The 26,300-nt window shown below is 42.3% G+C and overlaps 1 protein-coding gene across 4 annotated transcripts in view; it reads right to left on the minus strand.

The window, feature by feature from the left end:
* SPOCK3 (SPARC (osteonectin), cwcv and kazal like domains proteoglycan 3) overlaps positions 1-26,300 on the minus strand; it is a 428,476-nt gene that overhangs the window by 292,552 nt on the left and 109,624 nt on the right. For 3 of the 4 annotated variants that reach the window (XM_079925607.1, XM_079925606.1, XM_079925605.1), the window contains one exon: positions 1,891-1,936. In XM_079925607.1, coding sequence (XP_079781733.1) covers positions 1,891-1,936 — 46 coding nt within the window. Of the gene's footprint in view, positions 1-1,890; positions 1,937-18,104; positions 18,231-26,300 lie in introns of those variants that run through there. The other variant, XM_079925608.1, reaches the window with a different exon arrangement.

Consider the following 26,300-nt stretch of genomic DNA (forward strand, 5'->3'; position numbering starts at 1 on the left):
AGGTCCATCCATGTTGCTGTAAATGGCATTATTTCATTCTTTTTTATGGCTGAGTAATATTCCCTTGTATACGTGCACCACATCTTCTTTATCCATTCTTCTGTCAATGGGCATTTACGTTGCTTCCATGTCTTGGCTATCGTAAATAGTGCTGCAATGAACACTGGGGTGCAAGTGCCTTTTTGGATTATGGTTTTCTCAGGATATATGCCCAGGAGTGGGATTGCTGGGTCATACGGTAGCTCTAATTTTAGATTTTTAAGGACCCTCCATACCGTTCTCCATAGTGGCTGCACCAATTTACATTCCCACCAATGACATACCTTCCTCACTGGGCTTCATCATTTCTAGCTTTTGATTTAAACTGAGAGACTTGTGACTCTTCTTTTCACTTGAACACTTAGAGGCCAGTGTAGGTTATTAACTGGCCTAATTTCAGTATTGCTGTGTCTCAGGGAATACGGCCCGAGGAGAGGGAGAGAGACGGAGGAAAGGTTGGTTGGTAGAGCAGTCAAAACACACAACATTTATTACATTTATTGTCTTATTTGGGTGGAGTTCGTGATGCCTCAAAACAATTACAATAGTAACACCAAAGATCCCTGATCACAGATCACCATAATAAATACAACAATAATGAAAAAGTTTGAAATAAGGTGAGAATGACCAAAATGTGACACAAGACAGGAAGTGAGCAAATGTTGTTGGAAAACTGGCACCAATAGACTTGTTGAGTACAGGGTTGCCACAAACCTTCAATTTGTAAACACAATATCTGCAAAGTGTAATGATGTGAAGCATATTTGCCTGTATTTTTTCATTGCCTGTCTTTTAGTGCCTTTCACTTGACTTACAGTAACCAAATCAAAATTTTTATGTAAATCCCACAAATTAACACACTGGATAATGACAGTGAAATCACGAAGTAAGGAACAAAGAAAGTAATGTTACAGGAGGGGCAGGATGTGAATTGCTGTTTCCGACTGAAGGTTAATTTCTACGTTGACCACAATCCTTTGTCCATCCCAGCTGGTCCCTACTCAGAGGCTGCCTGAGGTAGCGTTCATCCCAAATATTAGGAAACACAGCACAATACTGTAAAGCTTCCCCTAACGGCATAGTATGGCTCATTTAAAAAAACAACTTCTACTTTTAAATAATACTGCTTCATGGATACCATGTTATGTAAGGTTACTACAGACGATGTAAAGTAGAAATTTCAAACTTTAAAAGAAAGAGTCTGGTTCTAATAGTGTACAGTTTGGTAAGCTAATCTGTTTACTAACATAATTATGACTGCATTGAGATCGGGCATCTCCTGCACCCAGGGAAGGGCTTCCTCTCCCGCGTGTGTGTCCTGCCCTCCGTCTCAAGGGGGCCAACCAAGACTACAAACTGCGGGTACAGTTTTTCAATACAAGAGTTTTCCTTTCGGGTCTTACTAAGACACCAGCTGAGTCTAATTACCAGACTGCTCCATTTTAAAGGAAAGCTTTTATTTACTGAAAATGAGACAGCAAAGCCATTTGTTTTGAAATTTTGCAAAAATAAATCTCTTTCCTAGTGAAAGTACTTGAATATATCTGAGAACTGGATGAAGTGACTTGTATCAACTAATAAGAATGGACACAGTAAAGTTCAGAAGCCCAAATCAGACAAATCAGATATGATTCTAAAAATGAGAGACACCTTGACAAATCACAATACCTAAGTAACTTATCTCTAACTATGATATTCTGAAGTGAAAGTGATTATGGCATGAATTTTTTCCATTCATCTAAGCTCTCCTATTTAGTATTTTAAAATCTAACCAGGCAATAAATATCATGTTTAAAGTTCAGTGATTGTAAACATGTAAAAACATTTATTGTAAAGTAATGACATTCTTACCCCCATCGAAGGCCTTTCCTGGACTCCAAGTGCGGAAATAATCATCCTAAGGAGAAAAATAATGTGAATTGAGTGTCTATGAGTAATTAAAATGTAAAGATTCATATAAAATCAAAAATAAAATGTGAAATACAGAAGCTGAATACAAACCTCTACTTCCTGCAATGGCAAGCAGTAAATTACAAAAAAAAATAAACAAAAAGAAAAAAAAGGAACAAGAGAAAAACAATAGTTATCAAATGAGAATACATTGTTAACACGTTATAGAAATATCTTTCAGTAAATGTGTTCATTTTCACGGCAAGTCAACATTTACTATACTGTAAGAATTTAACTGGTTTGGTTGCCACGTCACCTGAATATTATAATGCGATACTTTCAACGCGCAGTATAACACACAATTACGTGAAGCTAATAAGCTTATAAAAGCATCCACCAGTTTCCAATTACACAACTGCATTTTGCACTAGTACATGAGTAAATGGAGGGGGGAAGGGGGGATAAATTGAGAGACTGGGGTTGACATGTACACACCACTATGTATAAAATAGATGACGAATAAGGACCTCTGTATAGCTCAGGGGACTCTAATCAATGCTCTGTAATGGCCTGTATGGGAAAAGTACCTAAAAATGAGTGTATCTATGTATGTGTATAACTGATTCACTTTACCGTACACCTGAAACACAACATTGTAAGTCAACTATACTCCAATAAAAATTAATTTAAAAAAATATATGCTATAATTAAATATGAAATAAATAAGGAAATTGGGGAAAAGAGCCACATATTTGGCTATAAGATTTCAAGCAAACAAAGTAAATTGAACATGAGATTTCTGTTCAATTAAGTGTTCCTGATATAATAAAAAAAATTACTTTCTCCTCAAAAAAAAAACAAAAAAAAACAGTAACTGGAACAGTTACCATAGCAGGAAACATACCAGGTGACTCTGCAGCGGCCCAGACACTATAAATATACTTTATGAACATCAGTCACATCTAAGGAATTCATCAGAATGCACCGGGAAGCTTGAGAAAAAATGTGCACCTAATTAAATCTTGCCTGAAGTTTCAATCTTTGATATGGGAAAGAATCATTACATTTACTGTGTATTTAGTACATCTGACCATAAAGCACAAAAGTGAGGCAACGGATAGCGCACAGAGCTGAGTCAACTGACTGACTCAATTTTATTCACCGTTTTTACCTAAAAGCCTTGTAAAGGCACCTCAAACAGATCATCTCTTATGCAAACAGAACCGATTTCACTGTTCAAATTAATAAGCTGTTTCCACCATCATAAGCAAGAGAAGTGCACTATGGGATGCTCCTTGAAGAAACAGTCCCCAGCCCCAAATCCTAACCCACCAGAAACCTCAGAATGTAGGGAACCCAGAAGGCCAAGCAGAGATTCTTTCAAGCTTCTTCTACCCTCTTTGCTAACGCCCTCCCGTGTACTGGGAGGGAACGTAGAGCATTTTAATTACAGAAATAAATATACTTCCCTAATTGATTTATTGAACATTTTTTAATTGTTACAAAACGTTTTCCTTATTGTGACGAATCACTCATTACCACCTTTTTCACCCCCATCTCTCACCCTCAAAGGAAAGAAGAAAAGAAAAACCACAGAAGACACGTCTGTCTGTCTTCTATTTATGTTGAGATAGGGTTATAACAAGAGAGGGGGCATTTTAGGGTAAAACACGCTGACAGGTTCTGCGCTAAATTATCCAGGATTAGATGAAGGATGGATAACACCACTGGATAATTAGACAAATACTGATTGTTTAGTCTCATCTTAAAGTCTCACTTTTAAAAAAATTACAGCATGATACAAATCTTGGGAAACTAGGTTTTCAAATCAAGTACCTACACTCAAATTCTCAAACTTCAGCTGGAGACCACAGCACACTCATGTAATCACTTTTTCAGGTTACCGCTCACTGTGTGGGGAAGATGACTGTGTTCCATTCCAAGCGTGGAGAGGGTTGGGATTCTCCTGAAACACAGGCAAAGCCAGACTCTGGCACCTGGTGATGGCTCTGGAGATGCAGACCTGAATTTGAAGTCTGGCTCCACCATCTAATAACTGCATGAGGCTAGAGAAAAAGATGGTCCAAACCTCAGATGCTTGTACTGAAGTCGGAAAAAGAATACTTACCTGGTCTGGTAAGGGTGGTGCGGGGATCAGTTACAAAAATGCAAAGCACCAGGCCACTCCTGGCAAGAAGCAGGTGCTGAAAGCATGTTTGCCAGTCAGAAGGACTAAGGTTATCCCTTAGTGTCTGGTCAACATCACCACCGGACAAGTTGTCATGACTGCTGACAAAGTCCTGTAGTGTTTCTGGTTTTTTGTAGAAAGAGCTACGGACCCCTCATCACATTTTTCAAAGTGATGTCCACACTGCAACCCTCCCCCAAATGTCAGATGTGAGATGCAGAGAACTTTGTCAAAGCCAACATTAGTGACTGTGGTTAATGCCAGAAGACAAGTGCTTCTGCTGCCCCCTCAGACTTTCTGAAGCGGTACAGCTACCACGGCACCATCCAGAAAGGTGCGAGAAGGTGTTTCCTACAATGGTGACTCTGGGCTGTGGAAAGGCTGGCACAGGAATGGAGCTGACACTGAGGCCTGATAACATGACAGCATCACGCCTGCCACAACACGGAGTGTTTGAAATACTCAACACTGTACGGGTTAGCAGGAAGTACGTGGGCATGTAGAGAAAACAACGCGATGGTAAAAGCGAACCTCGACAACTTAACTCAACGTCCTTCAGAATAACATGATCACACTAGCTTATTCTGGGATCAGAGCTATAAAAAATCTGTAATCTTAATGTACAACGTGACCTGGCTTTTTGTTATGTCAAGGGCATCACGGACAGCTGGCCATCTGACATGGTAAAGAAAAGCAAAGTCCTTCCCCTATTAGCTATTTTTAGATATTTTTCTTTGTGTGCTCATATCACGAGACTTTTATTTTTCTGAAAATGGTTTCACCGCATTAAATCTTAGGAATGTTGCCAGGATGAGCAATCAAAGTATTTTCACAGAAAGTGTTCATTCAGGCGCAATTTCTTTTGTCTCAAAAAGCTTTAGTGACTATTGGTTGTTCCCAGGCTTCAATTTAGATCCAGAATAAGCCAACTGGGGATTTAGAAAACAACTCAGGAAATGCCCACGACTGGAGAAACTCAGGTTCAGATGACTGACACCAAGCCCGAGGGCCCACTGGGCAAAGCTCACGCTCCAGAGCTTACACCGTGAATTACAGTGACGACCAGAGTCAATTCTGCACCTGTTCCAATTTCTTATATTGAAAGAAATAATATTTGACAGTTCTCCCCTAAAATGTGGTCTGCATAAGAAAATTTGATTTCTGTATCCTGGGATTTAAGCCTTTTCCTTGGGGTTTTAATGTCCTATTGTTCCTGATTTTAAATAAGATACATGTTTAATGTCGAGCACCCTCGCCACCACGGACACTTTGAGCAGATAATTCTTTGTTGTCCTGGGCGGGGGCAGGTGGGGGGACGGCTCTGTGGAGCATCGCAGGCCACTTAGCAGCACCCCTGACCTCCACCCATGACAGGCCAGCAGTGACCTCCCTCAAGGTGTGGCATCAAGACTGTCGCCGAACACTGCCAAGTGCCTCCTCGGGGAAAAACCACCTACCTGAGGACCCGTGATGCAGAGTTTTTGGGAAATACAGAAACACAAATGAATCAAATTATCCTACAGCAAAGAACTGCTAACAGGAACAGATTTTTCTTCACACATGTTTGACTATATTGAGATAATACTGTATGTTCAATATTATATCCAGATGTTTTGTGCCTCACTTTATTAAGAGCATTTTACAACTGTATTAATATGTTTTGTCAAAATACTGAATGTCTCACATCCATCTGTGTGGATTTACCAACCTTTAGTTATTTCTTCATACGTCTGTGCTTCCATGTTGCTTATAATATTTTATAACAAATCACGCATACATAAATGTCTAAGTACTTTCTTATACATTCAGAATATATGTTTCAGAATAAGAACCATGCCCAGAATAGAGAAACTAGTTTCCCTTGACAACAGCTGGTCAGAATCAGGCTTTGTCCAGATGAAGTAAGTGGGAAGACCAGCTTATATCCTTGGATGAACTGTCTGGTTCATTCACTCATTGCTGCATCTACAGTGATTAATTCTCCCGATGCCTGAAGGAATCACAGGGACTAGAAAACTAGGGCAGGGATTACTCAGTATCCCCATGGATTCTAACACGTGATTAACTGGGAATAGGAGAGACTGGAGGCTTCAAGAGCCCCCCAAGGGCTAGAGCTGAACATGAGAAGAGCTACACTCAGGCATCATATAGCCTGTGCTGAGCCACCCAAGCTGCTCCTGAGGCCACGAAGGTTTGCGCAGACAATGGGACCTTCCTGAGATATGTATTTGAAAATTGCTAGCAGGGCACACCACCTTTAAATAATAATCAATAAAGATTCTATTGATGACTACTGGACACAACTGTGTCCTATATTCCCATAAGTGTTCTGTAATTTATATTAAATAACTGGTATAAAGGATAGCTAAGCTATAAAAAAAAGTATTTACACGATTACAAAATGGGACACGGAAGATAATGCTTTTGGAGACATTGTAATGGGACATGGAAGATAATGCTTTTGGACACATTGTAATGGGACACGGAAGATAATGCTTTAGGAGACACTGTAAAAATAAAATAAGTGCTAAAGTGATGGTTATCAATGGTGGGTAGTTCTGAAACGCCACACTCATATCCCCAATATATGACAGTCCAGTTTCAGGTGGGGTATAGGACTTTAGGGTCAACCTACACCAAGATCGTTTAGGTGTTGTATTTCCATAGTACTTCCCTTCCCCATCTGAAGTCTGCTATCAGAGTATCTAGGATGTCACGTGAGGTCTTTGTATTAGTCATCCATTTGGAACACACACACACACACACACACACACACACACAAAACACACTCATGCATCTATGTCAAAATATATACATATATATAAATGTATACATATATATTTTAAATAGATGAGTCTATTATAGAGATACGTTTCATCAGTGTCTGTCTAAAACATTTAAATGACATTTAAATAATATTTTAGTCATATGAGACAACTCACAGGCAGCTATGTTTTAGCCCATCAGCTTTGCCCCTCCCCCCAAAAAAACCCATGGGGTATGAGATTGATAAGATTTCTTTCCAGATTTGCACAACTATCTATTTATGACTATGGAAACCCAGCAATCTTAGTCCAGAGACAAAGTAAATAAATACACATCTCTGGTATTTCCCACTATGTGCACTGAGACTTACTACAGTAAGTGTCTTTGGGATAAACTCTCCCCTGAAGTGATGGCGTCAGGACAAGAAGGAGAAGGCCGCCCTCGACAGCTGTCTCCCAGTCTTGCTTTTAACTGCCAGTCCCACCTAGATTGCATCTTTTACTCTAAGGCATTTATAAGTATATTTCATCATGTTAAGAATTTACACGTTGTATTTCACTAGTGATGCACTATTTTAAATGATATAACAGATCCAAGACTGCCTGACTTGATTGAAAATGGTTGAATCTGCAGTGTAAAATGTGGGTCAACCACGATTAGGAACTGAAATTTAGTATAAGAGAGGAAAGGACTTGATGTAACCAAATCTTGTAGCTACAAATCCCAGTACAGAGCACTTGGGGGACCGGAGGGAGCGGGTTGGTAAAACAACCAACCTCCAAAAGCAGTAGTGTTTTATCAGTGACGTCATTCATGTAACAATTATGTTTCAAATATTTTTATGAATTATGATGAAAAATGAAAGTCTGAGAAAATGTCAGAAATAATCATTAGGAAGACAAAGATAAACTTATCTTGGTACAAATTTTCAAGTCCTAGCTTGACAATTTCAATGAATGACAATAAAAAGATATGAAGAAAGAAAAAAAAAGAGAAACATATAATAGGACATCGGCGGCCCAAGAGTGAGGTTTCTGAATAAGAAACGCCTATATTTAAACCCCGTATTTACAAGTTACTCTGATATTTCAACTCTGACCGTAACTGTTCTTTTCTGAAAATTGAGACTAGTAATAATGCCCTTAAGCTGAGGAAGATTAAATTATTAAAATATGCAAAGTATGAATATAGCTTATAGCTCACAATAAGCACTTAAAAATTGGTACCTATTATTATTCCAGCCAGAAAAACATTCGAGTAATTGTCACTTACCATTATGATGTTAAGAATGACTATCTTTCTTAAATTGACATCATATGAAAATGGGATTTTTCAGTAAAACGTGGAGTTGCCGGGGGAAGCCTGCAACCTATGGTGGGCGCAGAGGGAATGACGCCTTTGGAGTACTGTGACCCCTGACCCCTGAAGCCACATGCACGTCGTGTGACCTTACCATCCAAGGTTGTATCAGAGACTCAGGATGTGTTTTGTTCAATCCTTCCAATAAATATTTATTTTGCTTCTAGTAGATGCTAAGGAGAAAGAAAACCTAGTGACACGGGGCCTGTGACTTCAAGGGGCCCAGAATCTGATGTGAGAGCCGGCTGCAGTCCAGATGGACCCTGTTTCAGAGAAAGCAAGCACATAATCTGCAATGTAGGTGAGAGGTCTTCACACGCTCGTGTAGGACACAGAGACCCGAGGGTGAGCCTCTACCCAGGTCTCTAAGGATCACCCTGTCCTCCCAGGCCTCCCTCTGTGAAAGGGCAATGGAGCTCCCGACCTGCAGAAGGTGCCCATCGGGGGCTTTCCTCTTGTGCATCCTTCCTTCCTGTCACTCCCAGGAAAGGTGCAGGGCAGCCCCCGCCCCTCGCCCAGCCTGGCCCCGTAACCTGCTCATCAACAGAACCTGGGGTGGTGGTGGGGCTGCTCCACGGGAAGCCATCCTCAGCCACGGGCAGAAAAGCCACCTGCCCCATCCCCTCCTGAATTCCCAGACGGCATCCAAAATCAACCACCATCACTTTCTAGGGACTCAAAGTAATACCGGGCTGAGCACAGTCAGAGCTCAAAAACATGAGAGAGAATAGAAAACTGTGGTATATCAGCAAATAATTAATAGCTGGAAGGCCCCCCAAGTCATACAGTTAGTTAGTCCTGAGGATAAAAAGGTACACACAAGCTCTCCACCTCTGGCTTGGTCGCGCCTTCCCATACACAGAATCCAGAACCTCCCAAGAGCCCTTGTTGGCAGAATTTAAGCTGCAACCCATAAGGTATATCCGTACAAGGTCAGTCCCACTGGGAAACTGATGCCGCAGGATGAGTTTGGCCTTGGAACGGGGCCACTGGACCTGCAGCAGATCCAGGGGCACGTCCCAGGGTGTCCTTAGCATCCTGACTCTGTGTGTGTGTGGATATCAGTCTGTCCCCTGTCCATTCTTCCCTGGGAATCCCCTGCTCATCCTCTGACCCTATTTCCCATCCTGGACTTTCCCGGCATCCCCTGCTCCCCTTCGATCACTCTGCATCCATACCCACTCCCCTGACATCGCAGCCTGGACCCTCTTGCCTCTATTTGGTGAAGTCCTGATTCCCAGCAACGACCACGACCACCAACAGCTTTTCCACAAGCCGACAGGAGACAAACGACTTCCTGGTCACCCTAATAGGACACAGTCATAGAAGCATAGAGACAGAGAGAGCAATTTGGGCCCCTAGTCATCTTCTGGGGAAGAGAGATTGGGCCAAGGTTTCCACACTGAAAGATCTGTGTATTCCCAAGGAGCAAAGAATCAGCAAAGCGTCTGCATTTGGGAAAAACATAAAAGACAGGAATACACCCGATTCTGAACTGTTGTACAATTGTACGTTTGGATTCAAACCTCCAGAGTGAAAGCAAAGGTAAGTATAAGCTAGTGCTGCTCTACTTATTAACAAAAGCTCTGTTAATCTTTGTAAATGTCCACAGAAATCAAACAGTATGATGACGCCTGTGAGGGCCTATGCTGAGAGCTGGCGAGAGAAGTTCCCTAGAATTTCTGTGATTTGCGATTACGTCCCCCAAGCCCTCTCGCACTAAACTTTAGGATTTCCCAACTAAAGTGACCTCTTCTTGTTTGCTATGTTTCAACAGCTCAGGGAAATCACGAGGCACTGCTAGTTCTATAAGCTCAAGAACAGCAATGAAAGTCCGTCTGTTTTTTGAAATGTGTTCTATGTTGTGACAGCCTCATGTACATCTCATCCCATCGTGGGAGGAATGCCCAGTGTAAGAGTTAAGCCAGTACATTTCACAAAAGAGGAAGCCCCCCCTTAACACCTGATTTGATCCCAAGATAGAGGAAGTAAGCTCTGTCTGGGCACAAAGGAATTATCCATGAAACAACTGTTTCAGCCCCCAAGGCCGCGTTTATTACTCAAGTCCCCCTGGTTTCTCCAGTGATGTCCTAGGACCCTGAGAGAATTCATTTATACCACTTTAGTGAGCCCTTTACTTCTCAGAGAGCACTTTTATGCTCCCTGACTCACCGCAGATTAAACATATAAATAAACGGTGCCAAAAGAAATGTGCATTGGAGGATTCCTCAACTGTCTCTGAAAGTCCCTGCACATCAAGGTTAAAATTCTTCTGCATATGTATGTGGACTGGTTAGTTTCACACTGATATACAAAACTTACAATTCATTAATTTCAGGGAATGACACAGAAGTATTTGCCTTAATAAATAAAATAAGGACTTTCAAATATTGGGAGCCTTGGTTTTAACTATAAGAACACCAACAGGAACAGAAACTGAGAAGCACAGTGGCCTGGGGCTCCACTCGCTTGCCCTGGACCAGGTTCCAGAACCTAGCTTTCAGCATCTGTAAGAGGCAGCGTCTCTGCTGTCACTTCTGCTGCACAGGTGAGGCCAGGGAAGCAGAGAGAGATCAGCCACCTGCTGAAGGTGGAGGGGGTGAAGCCGAGAACACACGCTTAAACCCCCCGAGAACAGCACAGGCGAGCCAATGCACCCCATGGGTGGCCCAACACCTGTTTTTACAAATAAAGTTTCATTGAGACGAGGCTGCTCTGCACCCCCCAACCCAGAGCCCATCATATCAAATGTAGATAAGTTTATATTATATACAAATATTAAATGCATACTATCAGTCTGATACAAACCATTAGCATATAAAAGTCAATGAAAATATAGTACTAGTCAAAATTTAAATACTGTGTAAAATAGACAGAAGTTACTCATTATAAATGAAAGCAAAATAGTATTTCTCGTTTTTAGAATGTGCTATGTTAAGAAACAAAGGATATTAGTTGGTTCCTTACTGAGCCAAGAGTACATTTCTGTGCTTATTTACACCTCCAGCAGCAAAAGTACGCTCTTCAGATGCTATACTGACAGAGTGGGCAGGGGATATATTTACACACGAACTCCGATTACGTACAACTGGGTCCTTATTCATGATCAATACCTGGGAACTCCTTTCTGAACTCCTTTCTGAATGTATCTATATTTAGACAAAACTTGAAAGCTATTTGGTTCACACTGAGATTTCACTTTTGGGTTTAAGACAATTTTTTTTTTTTTTTTTTTTTTGCGGTACGCAGGCCTCTCACTGTTGTGGCCTCTCCCGTTGCGGAGCACAGGCTCCGGACGCACAGGCTCAGCGGCCATGGCTCACAGGCCCAGCCGCTCCGCAGCATGTGGGATCTTCCCGGACCGGGACACGGACCCGTGTACCCTGCATCGGCAGGGGGACTCTCAACCACTGCGCCACCAGGGAAGCCGTAAGACAATTTCTGATTTGCCCTCATGGTTATTATTACTATAATTCTATTTCCTCATGTATAAATTGAGATTCTGATGCACAGCTATTATCTCTAGTAACACCGTTACGTTCACAGTTCACTGGTTGATAAAATCTTCGAACTAAAGTGTGATGTGTTGCCCTAGAAGTTTCGCTTTGTGAGTATTACCTTCTTCCTCTTCTCTGCAGAGAGAGAAGACTTTCTGAAAGAATGATCCTTTGCTCCATTCAAAAAATTAGTAATGTATACATATTGGGGTTTGTTCCAATATTTAAGGTTTACATTTCAGACTTCTTACAACACTGAAACAACAGTACCAACACCATCAACACAGTAGTTTTTAAAAATAGCCCAGTTACCAGAAAGCCAAAAATGAGCATTACAATCAGTAAAGGATAATGGGGAGGACAGTGGCTGAAACACCGTCCCCAGGAGCCACTTGCTTCTCCGCGCACCAGGACCAGATAAAGCAACGCCTCCTCCTTTTAGGCCCAACTCTAGAGGCTTGGGACAAGAACCATCCATCTTAGAGTTCTGGAAGGTCCGGAATCCAGGAGTGGTTCAAAGGCTCTCTCAGGGGCAATCAAGGTGCCAACCAGGCTACACTCCCTCCTAGAGGCCTGACTGACAAAGAGCTTACGATCTGCCAGGCATTTTTGGTGATGTAGCACCCTTGCTCCCTTCTGGATGGGGGTTCCAGCTCCTTACTGGCTCAGCCCCCTCCCTGCCACACGGGGGTCCCCACGGGGCCACCCTCCATGTGAGAACCCCGCCAGGGAGCCTGGCACACAAGACGGTCTCCTTACGCTCATCCCAGGATGACACCCCATCACTACTGCACCTTTGACTTGTTCACAGAGAGTGGCTGCACCCACCCCATCCAAGCCCAGAAGCAAGACCACCAGGATGTAGGGCCCTTCGGGCTAGGTTCGAGGTGCTGGAGACCCTTCCCCTCTTAGGACACAAGAACATTTCATTTTTCCACCGTCAGGATTTTGAAGGAAAGGAATTTCAAATCTCCCCTAGTCTCTTCAATTGCAAGATTCAGTCACTTCACTGTCATGCCTGTGCGATGCAGCAGGGCCTCAGAAGGGGCAGGCTAGGGGGAGAACATTTATTTTTCCCAAACATTTCAGAACAAGCCTTTAGTAAAATACAACAAAATGAATTATTAAAAAATGAAACCAAAACAGACATACAAACCCAAATTTATCACTACTGGAGTTAATCCATAGAAACAGAGATCAATATAAACGTTCGTGTCAAATAGCTAAGAAGGCTTTTCAATGCTCAGGCCCGTCTCTGTCCCTGCCCAGCACAGACTGCAAACCACACCGAGCTTGTGCGCACCCTCGGCAGCTCTGGTGGACTTGATGTGGACCTAGGTCCTCACAGGTGTGTCCCCCAAATGTTGTGTATCTACGCTGACAGTGTTTTCTGATAAAATGCTATGAATCCAACAATAAAAATAATCACATCTCCAAAAGGCTGAGAACATTTCAGCCAATTTGATAGCTGGAGAAAAATTACGCGAAAGAATATTTCTCCTTATGATAAAGAGGTGAGATAAAATCAGTAACAATATTTGCATGGGATTTAGGACAAGTATCAGTTCATCCCTCCTCCCTCCGTCTGCAGTCATCAAAAAGCAGCACCTGTCAACAAATGTAAGAATAGGAAAGAAATGTGTTTGCACACTAAAATTTACATTAAAATGAATTACAGTAAAATTTTATAACATAGGGAATCCTATACAGAGCTGTGCATTTTCCAACTCTAATTATAATGAAGCACACAACCTAGAAACCAATATAAAAATTGTAACCTGTATGCTTGCTAACAGCCTCTTCCACAATAAGAAATCTACAAAGTTTTAAACTAGTACAGTTTATTTTCTTAAGTGTCCACTAATTAATTAGGCTTATCCTCTACTAGAAGACTTTTCTTTTGCATTTGGTAATCTAATAGCCAAAATATATAATTAGAAAATCAGAAAAGTGCGACTTCAGATACCAGCAACCAAAAATTAGAAATGTTTTAAAATTTATATAGTTCTCTTCATAGTCAACTTGCTACTTTTACATCCTGTTAGAACCACACCAATAAAAATAAATTTACCATAGTGATATCATGTCCACACAAAGAGACTGAAGTGGAAGTCTGACACATACATCTAAAAGTATGCATGCAATTGAGTTGATTTTTTTAATCACGTTAAAATAAATACACCAATTGAAATAAAAACTAAAACCAGAAGTTGTACGGTTGAGGTTCACCCCCTTTATCCTATATAAAGGAAAACAGGAAATAATAAATGTACCTTAAATTTAAAAACATGACGTTCTTTTGGTATAAATTTTATGATCTGAAAAGATCAGTTTTGAAAGGATAATTAATCTTTTGTAACAAGTATGTGTGTGCATACACAGGTGTTCACACACATACACACCCACTTTTCATAGTTCTTCAGATTTGCACACAACCCTGCAATGCCTGCCATCTTGTACTACTGTGATCTCATCCTTATAAAAAGACAAAAAACTATAGCTCAGATGAAGAGAAATGAAATTCTTAAGGAAATACACATGATATTCTTATCAACTGCATCTTGTAGCTCAAATTACCAGAATGTTTTCAAGGGAACAAACCTTCTTTTAAAACAATCTGATGTAAAACAAGACAATATCTACATTACATGTGCTTTCAGTTGGAAAAAAAAGTAAGCCGTTTTATATGTGTAATTTTTAGAACAAACAATTCTGCTTCCTTTGTCTTTCTCCTGAACACACCAAAAAATGAATAAATTATTTAATGGCTCAGTGCTAACGTTTAGCCTGTGGTATCCAGTTTTACTGGTGCTCTGCGCTCCCCACTGGTACTTTGACAAGGGCAAACGTTAAGTAAGTTTTGAATATTATGGAATAAAAGATTAGTATTAGGGCTTCCCCGGTGGCGCAGTGGTTCAGAGTCTGCCTGCCGATGCAGGGGACACGGGTTCGTGCCCCGGTCCGGGAAGATCCCACATGCCGCGGAGGAGCTGGGCCCGTGAGCCATGGCCGCTGAACCTCCGCGTATGGAGCCTGTGCTCCCCAACGGGAGAGGCCACAACAGTGACAGAGGCCCGCGTACAGCAAAAAAAAAAAAAAAAAAAAAAAGATTAGTAATAGTACCCATTATACTACATATGTTTGGTTTCATTTTGTATTGCACTTAGTTACTGCAGGTGAGCCATTTACAGAAGGTGGACAAAGAGAAAAGGATGAGGGGGGAGCAGCTAGGGGGGAGGGAGGGGGAGCTTCACAAATGTCCATTCAAAAGCTTTGAGGGGCCAGGTACAGGGGAGGAGGCTCTGGCCGCTGGAAGGTGAAGTGCGCAGGCGCAGCCTCTGTTCTCCCGTAATTTAGTCCAGCGGTCCCCAGTCTTTTTGGCACCAGGGACAGGTTTCGTGGAAGACAGTGTTTCCATGGACCGGGGCAGGGGGATGGTGCAGGCAGTAATGCGAGCAATGGGGAGCGGGAGATGAAGCTTCACTGGCCCGTCACTCACCACCTGCTGTGCGGCCCGGTTCCTAACAGGCCGCGAACAGGTGCCGGTCCACAGCCCGGGGTTTGGGGACCCCTGACTTAGTCTATAAAGAGGTCATCGTGGTGGTAACATAATGTAGCCACATACGAAGTGTTAAATCTGCCTCGGCCTCACAGGGTCAGGGTCAGAGGACATGAAACAAGAACTGTGGCTTCAAAATCCACAAGAACAGGGCTTCCCTGGTGGCACAGTGATTGAGAGTCCGCCTGCCGATGCAAGGGACACGGGTTCGTGCCCCGGTCCGGGAGGATCCCGCGTGCCGCGGAGCGGCTGGGCCCGTGAGCCATGGCCGCTGAGCCTGCGCGTCCAGAGCCTGTGCTCCGCAACGGGAAAGGCCACAACAGTGAGAGGCCCGCGTATCACACACACAAAGAAAATTCACAAGAACAGTCATTTCCCACAGAAGCAAATGGAAAGGCATGCGGGCAGGAGAAAGCTCGGAGAAGTCTGAAGACAACAAGTAGTTCAGTGTAGGGATCGTAACTTGCGTGTGTGTGTGTGTGTGTGTGTGTGTGTGTGTGTGTGTGTGTGCGTGCTTGTTAGTCTGTATGTGTAGGAGGACAGGTCTGTTGGGAAAGAGTGGCGATGGGCTGGGGGGTTTCAGGACAGTCGAGGCGTCCAGGCAGACACAGAAAGGCAAACTCATCATAACCAGAATTGCTGCTACAAGATATATTTGTCCTTTCCTTCCAGATTCAAAGTTGGTCTAAATGCTTTAAGGTTGCCATGTGGCCTCTAGAAAAATCATGACGTTGGTGTATTTGTACGAGTCCTTAAGACCTACACAGAGTCCAGAATCAGGGACTAGTAACAACAATAATAACCACCACCTCTAACGTAGTGTTTTTATACAGCATCACTCTTTAAACACTGGAATCAGCCTGGGAGGAAAGGCTGACTGACGGGGTCCCATGGCCGGGACTACCAGACACAAGACCTAAACCCAAACCACCTGTGGCTGTGGTCTGTTCTCTTCACCACTTTCATCATGCTTCAGTTTTCTAAGTTTTCATTTTATTAGTAATTTCCAATTGTTAATAGCACTTTTGCTATGCAAAATAATCAATGAATTCCAACCTAAATTATTTTTGCTCACTGATTACCTAGCAAATATTTATCATCTATTGTGCTCCAGTTCTAAGCAAGAAACTAAAATCAGTGAATAAGATAAAGTGTCCTGTCTCCCTGGAGCACAGAGTCTGACTCTGGGGCTATGTCACAAGACGGTTCTGAATACTATTTATAGGTAAGAGAGATCCTATGATCATCGGGAAGATCCCTTTTGTTTTTCCAAATTCATTCCATTTTGATATTTACATTTTATTCTTTGCTTCTCAAAATGGCAGTTGAGCAAACGCAAAAAAAAAAAAAAAAATCTACCCTAGCATTCATAAGAGTGTATGTGCAGAAATCTTACATGCAAACTCAGAATACTGTCAAATATAAAGATGAAACAGCTGTGAACGTCTGAAGCATATTCTAAAGACACAGAACTAAACCTTGCAGCTTTCTTCTCATACGCTAGTTTTCAAAAGTTTCAAAACTATTAATGACTTTTTAAAGCTTCCCACAAAATTGTTTTGTCAGTATCCATTCACGAGGAACGTCCTATATCCCTTGATAGAACCTAATTTATGCTCCTTGCTGTGTTTTCTTTGAACTATCTTGAATTTAATTATCTGGAATAAACTGTTCCTCTTGACAAGAAATACTGTTTCTTGGGCTTATTCCACATCTATAGAAATTTAGAAGCAAGATCCAATAGAGAGGGAGAAATCTTTATAGACTAAACCTACCAAGAAAATAAATGTCCAAGGAGCATGGTGAAAAGATCCATTTCCTTAGTTTTAATCAGTGATTAGATGCACATAAGAAAAAAAAAAATCAAACGCAATAGCCAATTTCTCCGTGAACGTGTGATTAATATCACCAGTCAATGGAATCTTGTTAGCAGTTCAAAGTGTTGTTAATTACAGTCCAGGGGAAAGCAAATTCAGTATCAAACACTTTTAGGCAAAAGTAAATGGGATTTTACTTTGGTGTTGGCAATGGTAATGTGTCTGGAGCTGTGCTATTTCATACATTATTAGCAGAGCTGTTTATAGACCTGCTGATACGATATTTAAAATGTACGCTGATGTAGGTATTAAATTAGATCAAAATTGTGTTTACCAGTTTTGGCTGGGAGGCCATATATGCTACAAAGATAAAGGGATTTAGACAGTTGAAAAGCCAGCAAGTAAAGTTAAAAATCCCTGTAATGAACTCAAGAGCCTCTGCTGTCTGTGGGAGCAGGCAAGGTCTTGCAAACCCATTGATGGCGAATTCTCCCTTTACCAGTGATCTCCGCTCCTGCCATTTTCCACACGCGGCTATTACTAACGGTCTCCACCCTCAGATATAACTGTATTTGTCCCTAAAGTCAGATTCCTACTCTGTAGGGCTTTTCACATCCTCAAACAGAAGTGCGGTTTCCCACAGCACAGTCCCCACCTGTGATCTGTTGCACCAGAACTGAGGGAGCGAGTGGCAGGTGACACTGAGACAGCCACCTGCACACGAGTGTCTGGTGTCCCCAGCAATCTGTCGCTTGGATTGATCAGCTCTCTGTCTGCGTTGCCAGCATCCCCTGAGGGCAAGCAGTCCATCATCCCTGAGAAGCAGTTACAGGAAGGTAGTAGAGTAGCTCGGGATTCTCAGCCACAGGGTGCGCCTTTCACCCAGGCCCATCCCGGAGGGAAGTAGAAAGAACAAGGAGGACCTTATAAGTCATCTTAGGAATGCAGCGCCCCCGGGAGAAGTGCAAGCAGAGGGCTTGGACACTCACCAGGCAGCCGGAGGGGAGTGGCTTCAGGCGAGACCCAGGAGAGTACGAGAAGAGACAGAAAGCCATCATGAGCCGTGAACGGCGCCTCAGCTTTGAGGAGTGAAGCCCGAGTCTCCTTCCTCCTGCCCGACCCTGAAGGCGGGCTGTGATGACGTCACGCCGGAAGGAGTCCTTACCTCGCCGCGACTCCGCCAGCTTCTCCTCCCGCTTGGTGGTGAAGCCTTGCCCCCGTGGCAAGGCTTCTCTGAAGCTCACCCTGCAAACCTCCGTTTCCACTACTGTGCTGGCTCTTGAGGCAACGGGGAATGGCAGACGGTGCAGGAATACTACAGACACGGACCACGGAGAAAGCTCTAGCTCTACAGTCAACTGGTGAAGGACTGTGAAAAAGCTACACGCTGGGCTTCCCTGGTGGCGCAGTGGTTGAGAGTCCGCCTGCCGATGCAGGGGACACGGGTTCGTGCCCTGGTCCGGGAAGATCCCACGTGCCGCGGAGCGGCTGGGCCCGTGAGCCATGGCCGCTGAGCCTGCGCGTCCGGAGCCTGTGCTCCGCAACGGGAGAGGCCACAACAGCGAGAGACCCGCGTACCGCAAAAAAAAAAAAAAAAAAAAGCTACACACTTTTAGCTTCAACTGAAAAACTCTGGATAAAACCACCTTCACTGGGAACCTGAAAATGCAATTTATGGCATTTAATGAGCCCTCAAATAAATAAAGCGTTGCTGCCTTCTTCCAAATAATGTTAGTGAATTACTATCAGAACATCCTGTTAATACGTTCATTCCTTCAATTCTTTGCTCACTCATCCATGTAACTGCACTCAGTATATTATGCAAAAGATGTCAACGTGTAGTTACTGTGGAAGAAAGACAACATTAATCTACCAAAGAGACCCACCCCGACATCAAACTTTGAAAAGGGCAGAAAAGTCCTTTCACAACAACATCACTGATGTTCTGGCGATTAAATCTCCCTCTCTGAATGGGAACCGTGCAGAGAATTAAGCTCTTGGAGTAGCAGCAGCAGGACAGAGACAGTGAAAGAGCCCATGGGCCGGCGGTGAGCAAGGCTATAGCTGAAACCAGGCGTGAAGGAAAGAAGACACGGCGGGGGTCCAGAGCAGGCTGAGGCCTTACTGGGAGCCGGGAGGGAACAGAGACACTGGCCAGTGTCAGTCCCCACCTTCCTAATGACAGCGTGCAGGGGCTTTTCTTCCTCCCACCCCACCATGTGCCCCCCCTCATCAACAACTGCATCCTCACGAAGCAGACAGGTAAATCCTCTGGGTGGAAATTCACTTTAAAACACGTGGTAGGCAGAGCTTGGATGCAGGTGCAGAACTTAACTGTGTATAAGGCCTGGAGGTGACCCGGCAGCACCTGAGTTGCCCGAAACAGGAATCGACATTGTAGGGACAGCTACGGAGTGATCGCAACCTTGTGAAAATCTACAGGCGATTTTCATTACTTGGCATCAGACGTGCACATGTAGGAGAGAAAGTGCAAGGGCCCCAAAGCCCTGGTGAGGTCTGCCTGGTTGGTGTCATCTCTCTTCATAGACACGCAACCAGAAGCGCGACCAGAAGCCTGGCCGATCTCGCCTTTTCATCGGAATCCTGGAAACACCAGCCCACGGGCCACAGAAGGTCCGCTGCCTGGTTGGTAAATACAGGTGTGTTGACGCCCAGCTCATTCTGTACATATTGTCTTATGGCTTCTTTGGGCACTTCGACACCGGAGCTCAGTAGTCGTGACAGAGACCCCAGCCCAGAAAACCTAGCACATCTGGCCCTTTACAGAAAGTTTTCTGAGCTCTGCTTTACGTCACCGTCCCTGCAGCGGGAACCACTCCTGCAGGGATCATGTCAGACTCTGAAGTTTTCAAGCACATGGAGCAGCGACATGACTGCGTCTGTGCCTGTTTACTAAAACGGCCGCGGTGAATTTGGCCTCAGTCTTTCTGGTTCTCACCTCTTGGTGAGGTTGGGGGAGCAGTAGCCCGCGGCCTCCGCTGCCCTAGACGGAGTTCCCAGCAGCGGTAACACCGATCCCCACACAGGATCAAGTCTGCAGGGCGTGGGCTCCAGAAAGCAAAGGAAAGGAAAGGAAAGGAGGGAGGGAGGGAGGGAAGAAGGGAGGGAGGGAAGAAGGGAGGGAGGGAAGAAGGAAAGAAGGGCGGGAGGGAAGAAGGAAGGGAGGGAGGGAAGAAGGAAGGAAGGAAGGGAGGGAGGGCGGGAGGGAGGGAGGGAGGGAAGAAAAGAAGGAAAGAAAAGGTTGTCCTGACATCCAGGACTTACCTGACCCTGAGCTCGGGCCCTACACCCCCGCACGCTCCTCTGACTCAGAACAAAGCAACTGATGAGGAATTAATCTCCAAAATCTATAAACAGCTCATGCAACTCAATATCAAAAAAACAAACAACCCCACTAAAAAAATGGACAGAAGATCTAAATAGACATTTCTCCAGAGAAGACATACAGATGGCCAAAAAGCACATGAAAATATGTTCAACATCACTAATTATTAGAGAAATGCAAATCAAAACTACAAGTAGAGGTATCACCTCACACCAGTCAGAATGGCCATCATCAAAACAATCTACAGACAATAAATGCTGGAGAGGGTGTGGAGAATAAGGGAACCCTCTTGCACTGTTGGAATGTAAATTGGTGCAGCCACTATGGAGAACAGTATGCAGGTTCCATAAACAACTAAAAATAGAGTTACCATATGATCCAGCAATCCCACTACTGGGCATATACCTGGAGAAAACCATAATTTGAAAAGATAATACATCCACCCTAATGTTCACTGCAGCACTATTTACAATAGCCAAGACATGGAAACAACCTAAATGTCCACTGATAGATGAATGGATAAAGAAGATATGGTACATATATACAATGGAATATTACTCCGCCATAAAAAAGAAAGAAATAATGCTTTTTGCAGCAACATGGATGGACCTGGAGACTGTCATACTGAGTGAAGTAAGCCAGATAGAGAAAGACAAATATCATGATATCACTTACACGTGGAATCCAATGCATTATTCCACGAACGGTCTGCAACAACAGGTCATCCACAAAGAAATGAAAGAAGCTGGATCACGATCTCATACTTTATATACACAAAAATACTGTCTAAATTTTAAAATTAAAAGCAGATTACTGAAAATTTTGTCCTGCATTTAGAAGAATATCGGCATCACTTCAAAACTGGGCAGGATATATTTATTAAGAAACAGGGAATTCTTTCCAAGAGGAGATATTAATTTAAACACACTAAAATTCCAAACTTTTGTCGTCAAAGCCACCCATTAATACAAGTTAACAAAAATAAAGCAGTATGGAGCGAGAGGAGTTATTTGCAACATATAAAATCAACAAAAGAAAGATATCCAGAATTTTTTAAAGTGGCAACTGAACAACAACAACGGCAGCAAAAACAGGTGACCTGACAGAAAATGAGTAAACTTCATATAAACAGGCACTTGGAGGAGCAGAAAGCACCAATGGCCAAACTTTATCAAAAGAAAAAGATCTCAAAGTTATTCAGCCAGGAAAAAACAAATGCCAACCACATGGGATACATTTGAAGTCCAATACACTGGCTTTTATTTGTTTCTTTCACACTGAGAATTCCAAGCATTGGCGTGGACATGGACTCATAACTCAGGACCACGTGCACTGTCACGTTTCTGCGTGTGATGATCTGCTCGTTCCCTGACACAGCAGCTCCGCTACCAGAGGTGCACCTACAAGGATAAACAGTCCCCAATATCACAGTTTGCAGAAGCAGGAAAACAGAACCCAAGTGTGTCCACCAACAGGGGAAGGGATGTATGTGTATATATATATATTTTCCATTTATTATCATTGGTGTATAGGATTTAAGTGAATGAATACTGCATCTCATCACAGTATAGAATGCTACAGATTTTAGTAATACATTTATTCACTGGAATTATATATATATATACACAGATATACTATGTATCTGTAATATATTCACTCGAATTAAATATCTGTTATAGGTGAATCTCAAAATCAGTGCTGAGTAACAAAAGCACGTCATGGAACAACATATACAACATGATGACATGTATATAAAAATAGAAAACAAGAGGAATGGGAGATAAACGTGTAGTAAACTGGAATGAGAAATCACAGACTAATAATGACAAAATTCAGATTGGATGTTACCCTTGTGTGGGGCAGAAAAAGAATTCAACTGGAAAACTGGGGACTTTAGGAGTATTAACAATGTCTTTTTTTTTTTGTGGTACGCGAGCTTCTCACTGCTGGGGCCCCTCCCGCCGCGAAGCACAGGCTCTGGACGCGCAGGCCCAGCGGCCATGGCCCACGGGCCCAGCCGCCCCGTGGCACGCAGGATCCTCCCGGACCGGGGCACGAACCCGCGTCCCCTGCATCGGCAGGCGAACTCCCAACCACTGCACCACCAGGGAAGCCCAATGTCTCATTTCTTAATCTGCTTGTGCTTACATTCGTATTTTTTGTTAGTTTTACACTGTGTATACATTATTTTACCTTGGTTATATGTAACTCACAAAAGATCCTGTTAACCGGTCACCTATGAAAGGATGACTAAACAGAAGCTGCAGGCAGTTAAGGAATATTAACTTCAATATATCAAAGTCATACATTTTGTCAATTATCAGGTGCAGGGACAAAAATCTATGTGATTTATACTTGGTATTTTAACTCATCAACCTACTAATCTCCAAAGATGTTTCCAAATTCTCATTATTACTTGAAAACTCAAGCAATAATTTCATGCATGTGTTCATTTTTCATTTAACCAAAAGTCTAGTAAGTGCCAGGCCCTTTTTTGTTAATGGGTGTACATCATGGAAAACAGACAAAATTTCTCACCTCTGTAATGCTTATATTATGGAGGGAGTGAGACAGATGACAAAATTTTTTTTCAGTAAATTAATGACAGTGTTATATTGGGTGTATGTTAGAATGCAGTAGTAGTATGAGAAAACTAGAGCAGGCAAGGGGCCCTGGGATGCCGCCAGGTCTGCCCTTCCTATGGGGGCAGCAGAGTCCCGAGTTGTCTTCTGAGACACAGGATTTCTGATTTAGAACACGCCTTCAACTGTCAGACCAGTTCCTTGTTCCTGGATACTGCATCCTTAGAGATGAAGATAAAGTCTTCAGAGACCAAAAAATATAATAAAACAGGGTAAGTATCTAAGTTTCAAGCTTCTTATTCTATTCTAACCAGTCAAACCTCCGCAAAATATGTTCAAAATAAGTAATCAAAATTCTCATGCTTGGATAGTGGAAAAATCTGAAGATACTTGTGCTATGTTAGAAAAGCAACATATAAATGAAAATAAAAATCATTCATTAGAAGACTTGATTATCTACAGGTTTGTGAGGTGCTGAGTGGGATGAGATGTGGTTTCAGCCGCCCCCCCAAAAAATTTTCCAACTATAAATTTCCATTTGAGATTGTACTTCTTATAAATTGAAAAAGGCACTGAATTTGGGACCCTACAAGTAATGAAGAACTTTAGTCACCTCACTTGTATTGATAAAAACAAAAAAAGAGAAGAAGCAGGGTTGGGATGAGGTTCGCATGAAATTATTCCCAAGGATTAGCCTCCCTTTTACTTATTTTTATTAACTTATTTATGTCCTAAACATTTAATTTATAAACTCTTTCTGTTCGCCAGTCACTGGCCTTGGTGCTATTGTGAGAACTGGGGGCCAGGCCCCGGGAGTCTTCATTACCATGTTACAATTCAGTGCTTGCTACCCATTGTCACTTCCACTGCACAAGGTCCTAAACGTCCAGCCCCTGCCCTTCATCTCTATCCACCCTCCTCTCCGTCCACACCAGGGACACACCTTCTCTATCCATCCTCCTCTTTCCACACCAGCGACACAGATCTTGCTGCTGCCGTGAACTGTTCCTATTCAGAGCCTCACACTGCTTCATTAGACCTCACTAAATGTCAGCTCAGAAATGTGTTTTCTCTCACCCTTACTAAAATTGTCCCTCACTCATTATCCATTTAGACTGGTTTTAGTTTCCAGGTTTCCAGATAGTCTTTATCGTACCTGAAATTACATTACATATTCATTTTTTTGGCTATTAGGATACAATAAAAAGACATAAAAATGAGGAGTATATTACTTTAACTGCTTACCAGTATGCATTGATTATTCACAATAGAAACTGGACTAAATCACCAAAACAAAAAGAATTCCATCTTAGAGCTTTAAAATGATTATGATACAATGTGCCGTAAGTCAAAGTAAATGATACTTTCTCCATTGTGATAAGGCAACATCTCCAACATACTGGACTTCATGAGTTAAGACGAATTATGGGGCTTCCCTGGTGGCGCAGTGGTTAAGAGTCCGCCTGCCGATGCAGGGGACATGCATTCGTGCCCCAGTCTGGGAAGATCCCACATGCTGCAGAGTGGCTGGGCCCGTGAGCCATGGCCGCTGAGCCTGCGCGTCCGGAGCCTGTGCTCCGCAACGGGAGAGGCCACAACAGTGAGAGGCCCGCGTACCGCAAAAAAAAAAAAAAAAAAAAAAGATGAATTATGTTCATAGTAAGAAAACTGAAACAACTGAGGAGAAGGAAAATTAATCATCCAATCAATAATTCTTTGGAATGTCTCTACCATTTTTATTATATAGGGCTTTATAAAACTTACTAACAGCTTGGCGAGCGAAAAAACGGAATGCATAGACAATCAAGAAAAACCCCCACTGTTTACTTGACGTCATGGAGACTATGGCAGTTGAAAGAGAGACTGACCACACTGCGGATCGGAGAAATGTTCAGGGTCGATAAAGGTGATGCTTTTAGGAGCTACTAAATGTATGGACTATCAACCTTCTGAATGAAAACCTCTATCATTCTTCACTGTTGGGAATTTCACTGCTTAGCAGCATCTTCCTCAGTGTCTGCAGAAATGAAGTTAAAAAGATGCAGAACCTTACCACTACCTAGAATACCACTACACAGAACAGAGTAGGAAGTTTACAAAAGTAGTGCCCAGGACACTGAAAGATCTGACTAAAGTTAGTCTTTAGGATATTCTGGTAATTTGTATTCTCCAAGTTATCACTGTTTCCAATTTCCACAAAGAATGAAGAGCTACATTTTAAAGTAAGATCAACACCAATTCACCGCAAGTTTCAAATGCATTTTATCAAATCAGAGCAGTGCAGTCATTCTGAGAGAATTCAAAGAAAGTCATTAGATAAAAAAGAGAATGTCTGCCAGGAGTATGCTAGAATCTGGAGGAGGACGGGCTTGCAAAAGCAAAGTAGAAGGAGATGACCCAGAAAGCACAGTATCTTTGCTACTTATATTCCTAACGGGGGAAACCCCTTACACCACACATTACAGCTTCCATAAAGGGAAATGCTGTACTTCTACTTTTCTCTTAAAATACTCTTTTAAAGGGAGTATTTACACAAGCAGAATGATGTGCATTTATTTACCATATTTGTAAAGTAAGTTTGATCTATGGCTTCCATGAAAAAAAACTGTGATAAATTTCTTAAGCTATGAAGTATATGCACATGTAATGATAAACTAACAGAGGTTATCACGGTTTCAGTAACGCCTCAAATCTTTTCCACAAAAATCTATTTGGAAAATGAGTGAGAATGTCACACCATGCTGAAAAGGAAGTTAAACCCTGAGGCTTCTAGAAACAAAATAGATTGTAAATATGTAGTTTCTTTAAACATTTTAATATGAGTACAAACCCTTGGTTTGGAGTATAATTGTTCATAGGATGAATCTGTTTAATCAGAAAAATTAAATTTAATCAATAACACAATAAAACTCATCTCCTGGACTCTGCTTGATAAAAACTGTATAATTGCTACAGATAAATAAAAAGAAAAAATCTAATTAAATTCCTTAAAATTCCATAGAAATTAAAGCACTTCTTTTTAAGCATTTATAAAAGAAAATTAAACAACGGTGAAATGATCAGTTTAAATAACTGACTCACAATATCATGTCATATTAATTCCTTTTATCTCACATATAACGGGATCAAGATAAACTATTGCGTTTGTCAGAACACAGATACTACAGAGTAAAAGCAACAACTGGCAACATTTATTGACATGGAATATTAATCTGGGCTACCATCATTCTAAATCATTGGAGCATATGATTAAAGGA

The sequence above is a fragment of the Stenella coeruleoalba genome (genome assembly GCF_951394435.1).
Source record: "Stenella coeruleoalba genome assembly, chromosome: 7".
NCBI classification, from domain to species: domain Eukaryota; kingdom Metazoa; phylum Chordata; class Mammalia; order Artiodactyla; family Delphinidae; genus Stenella; species Stenella coeruleoalba.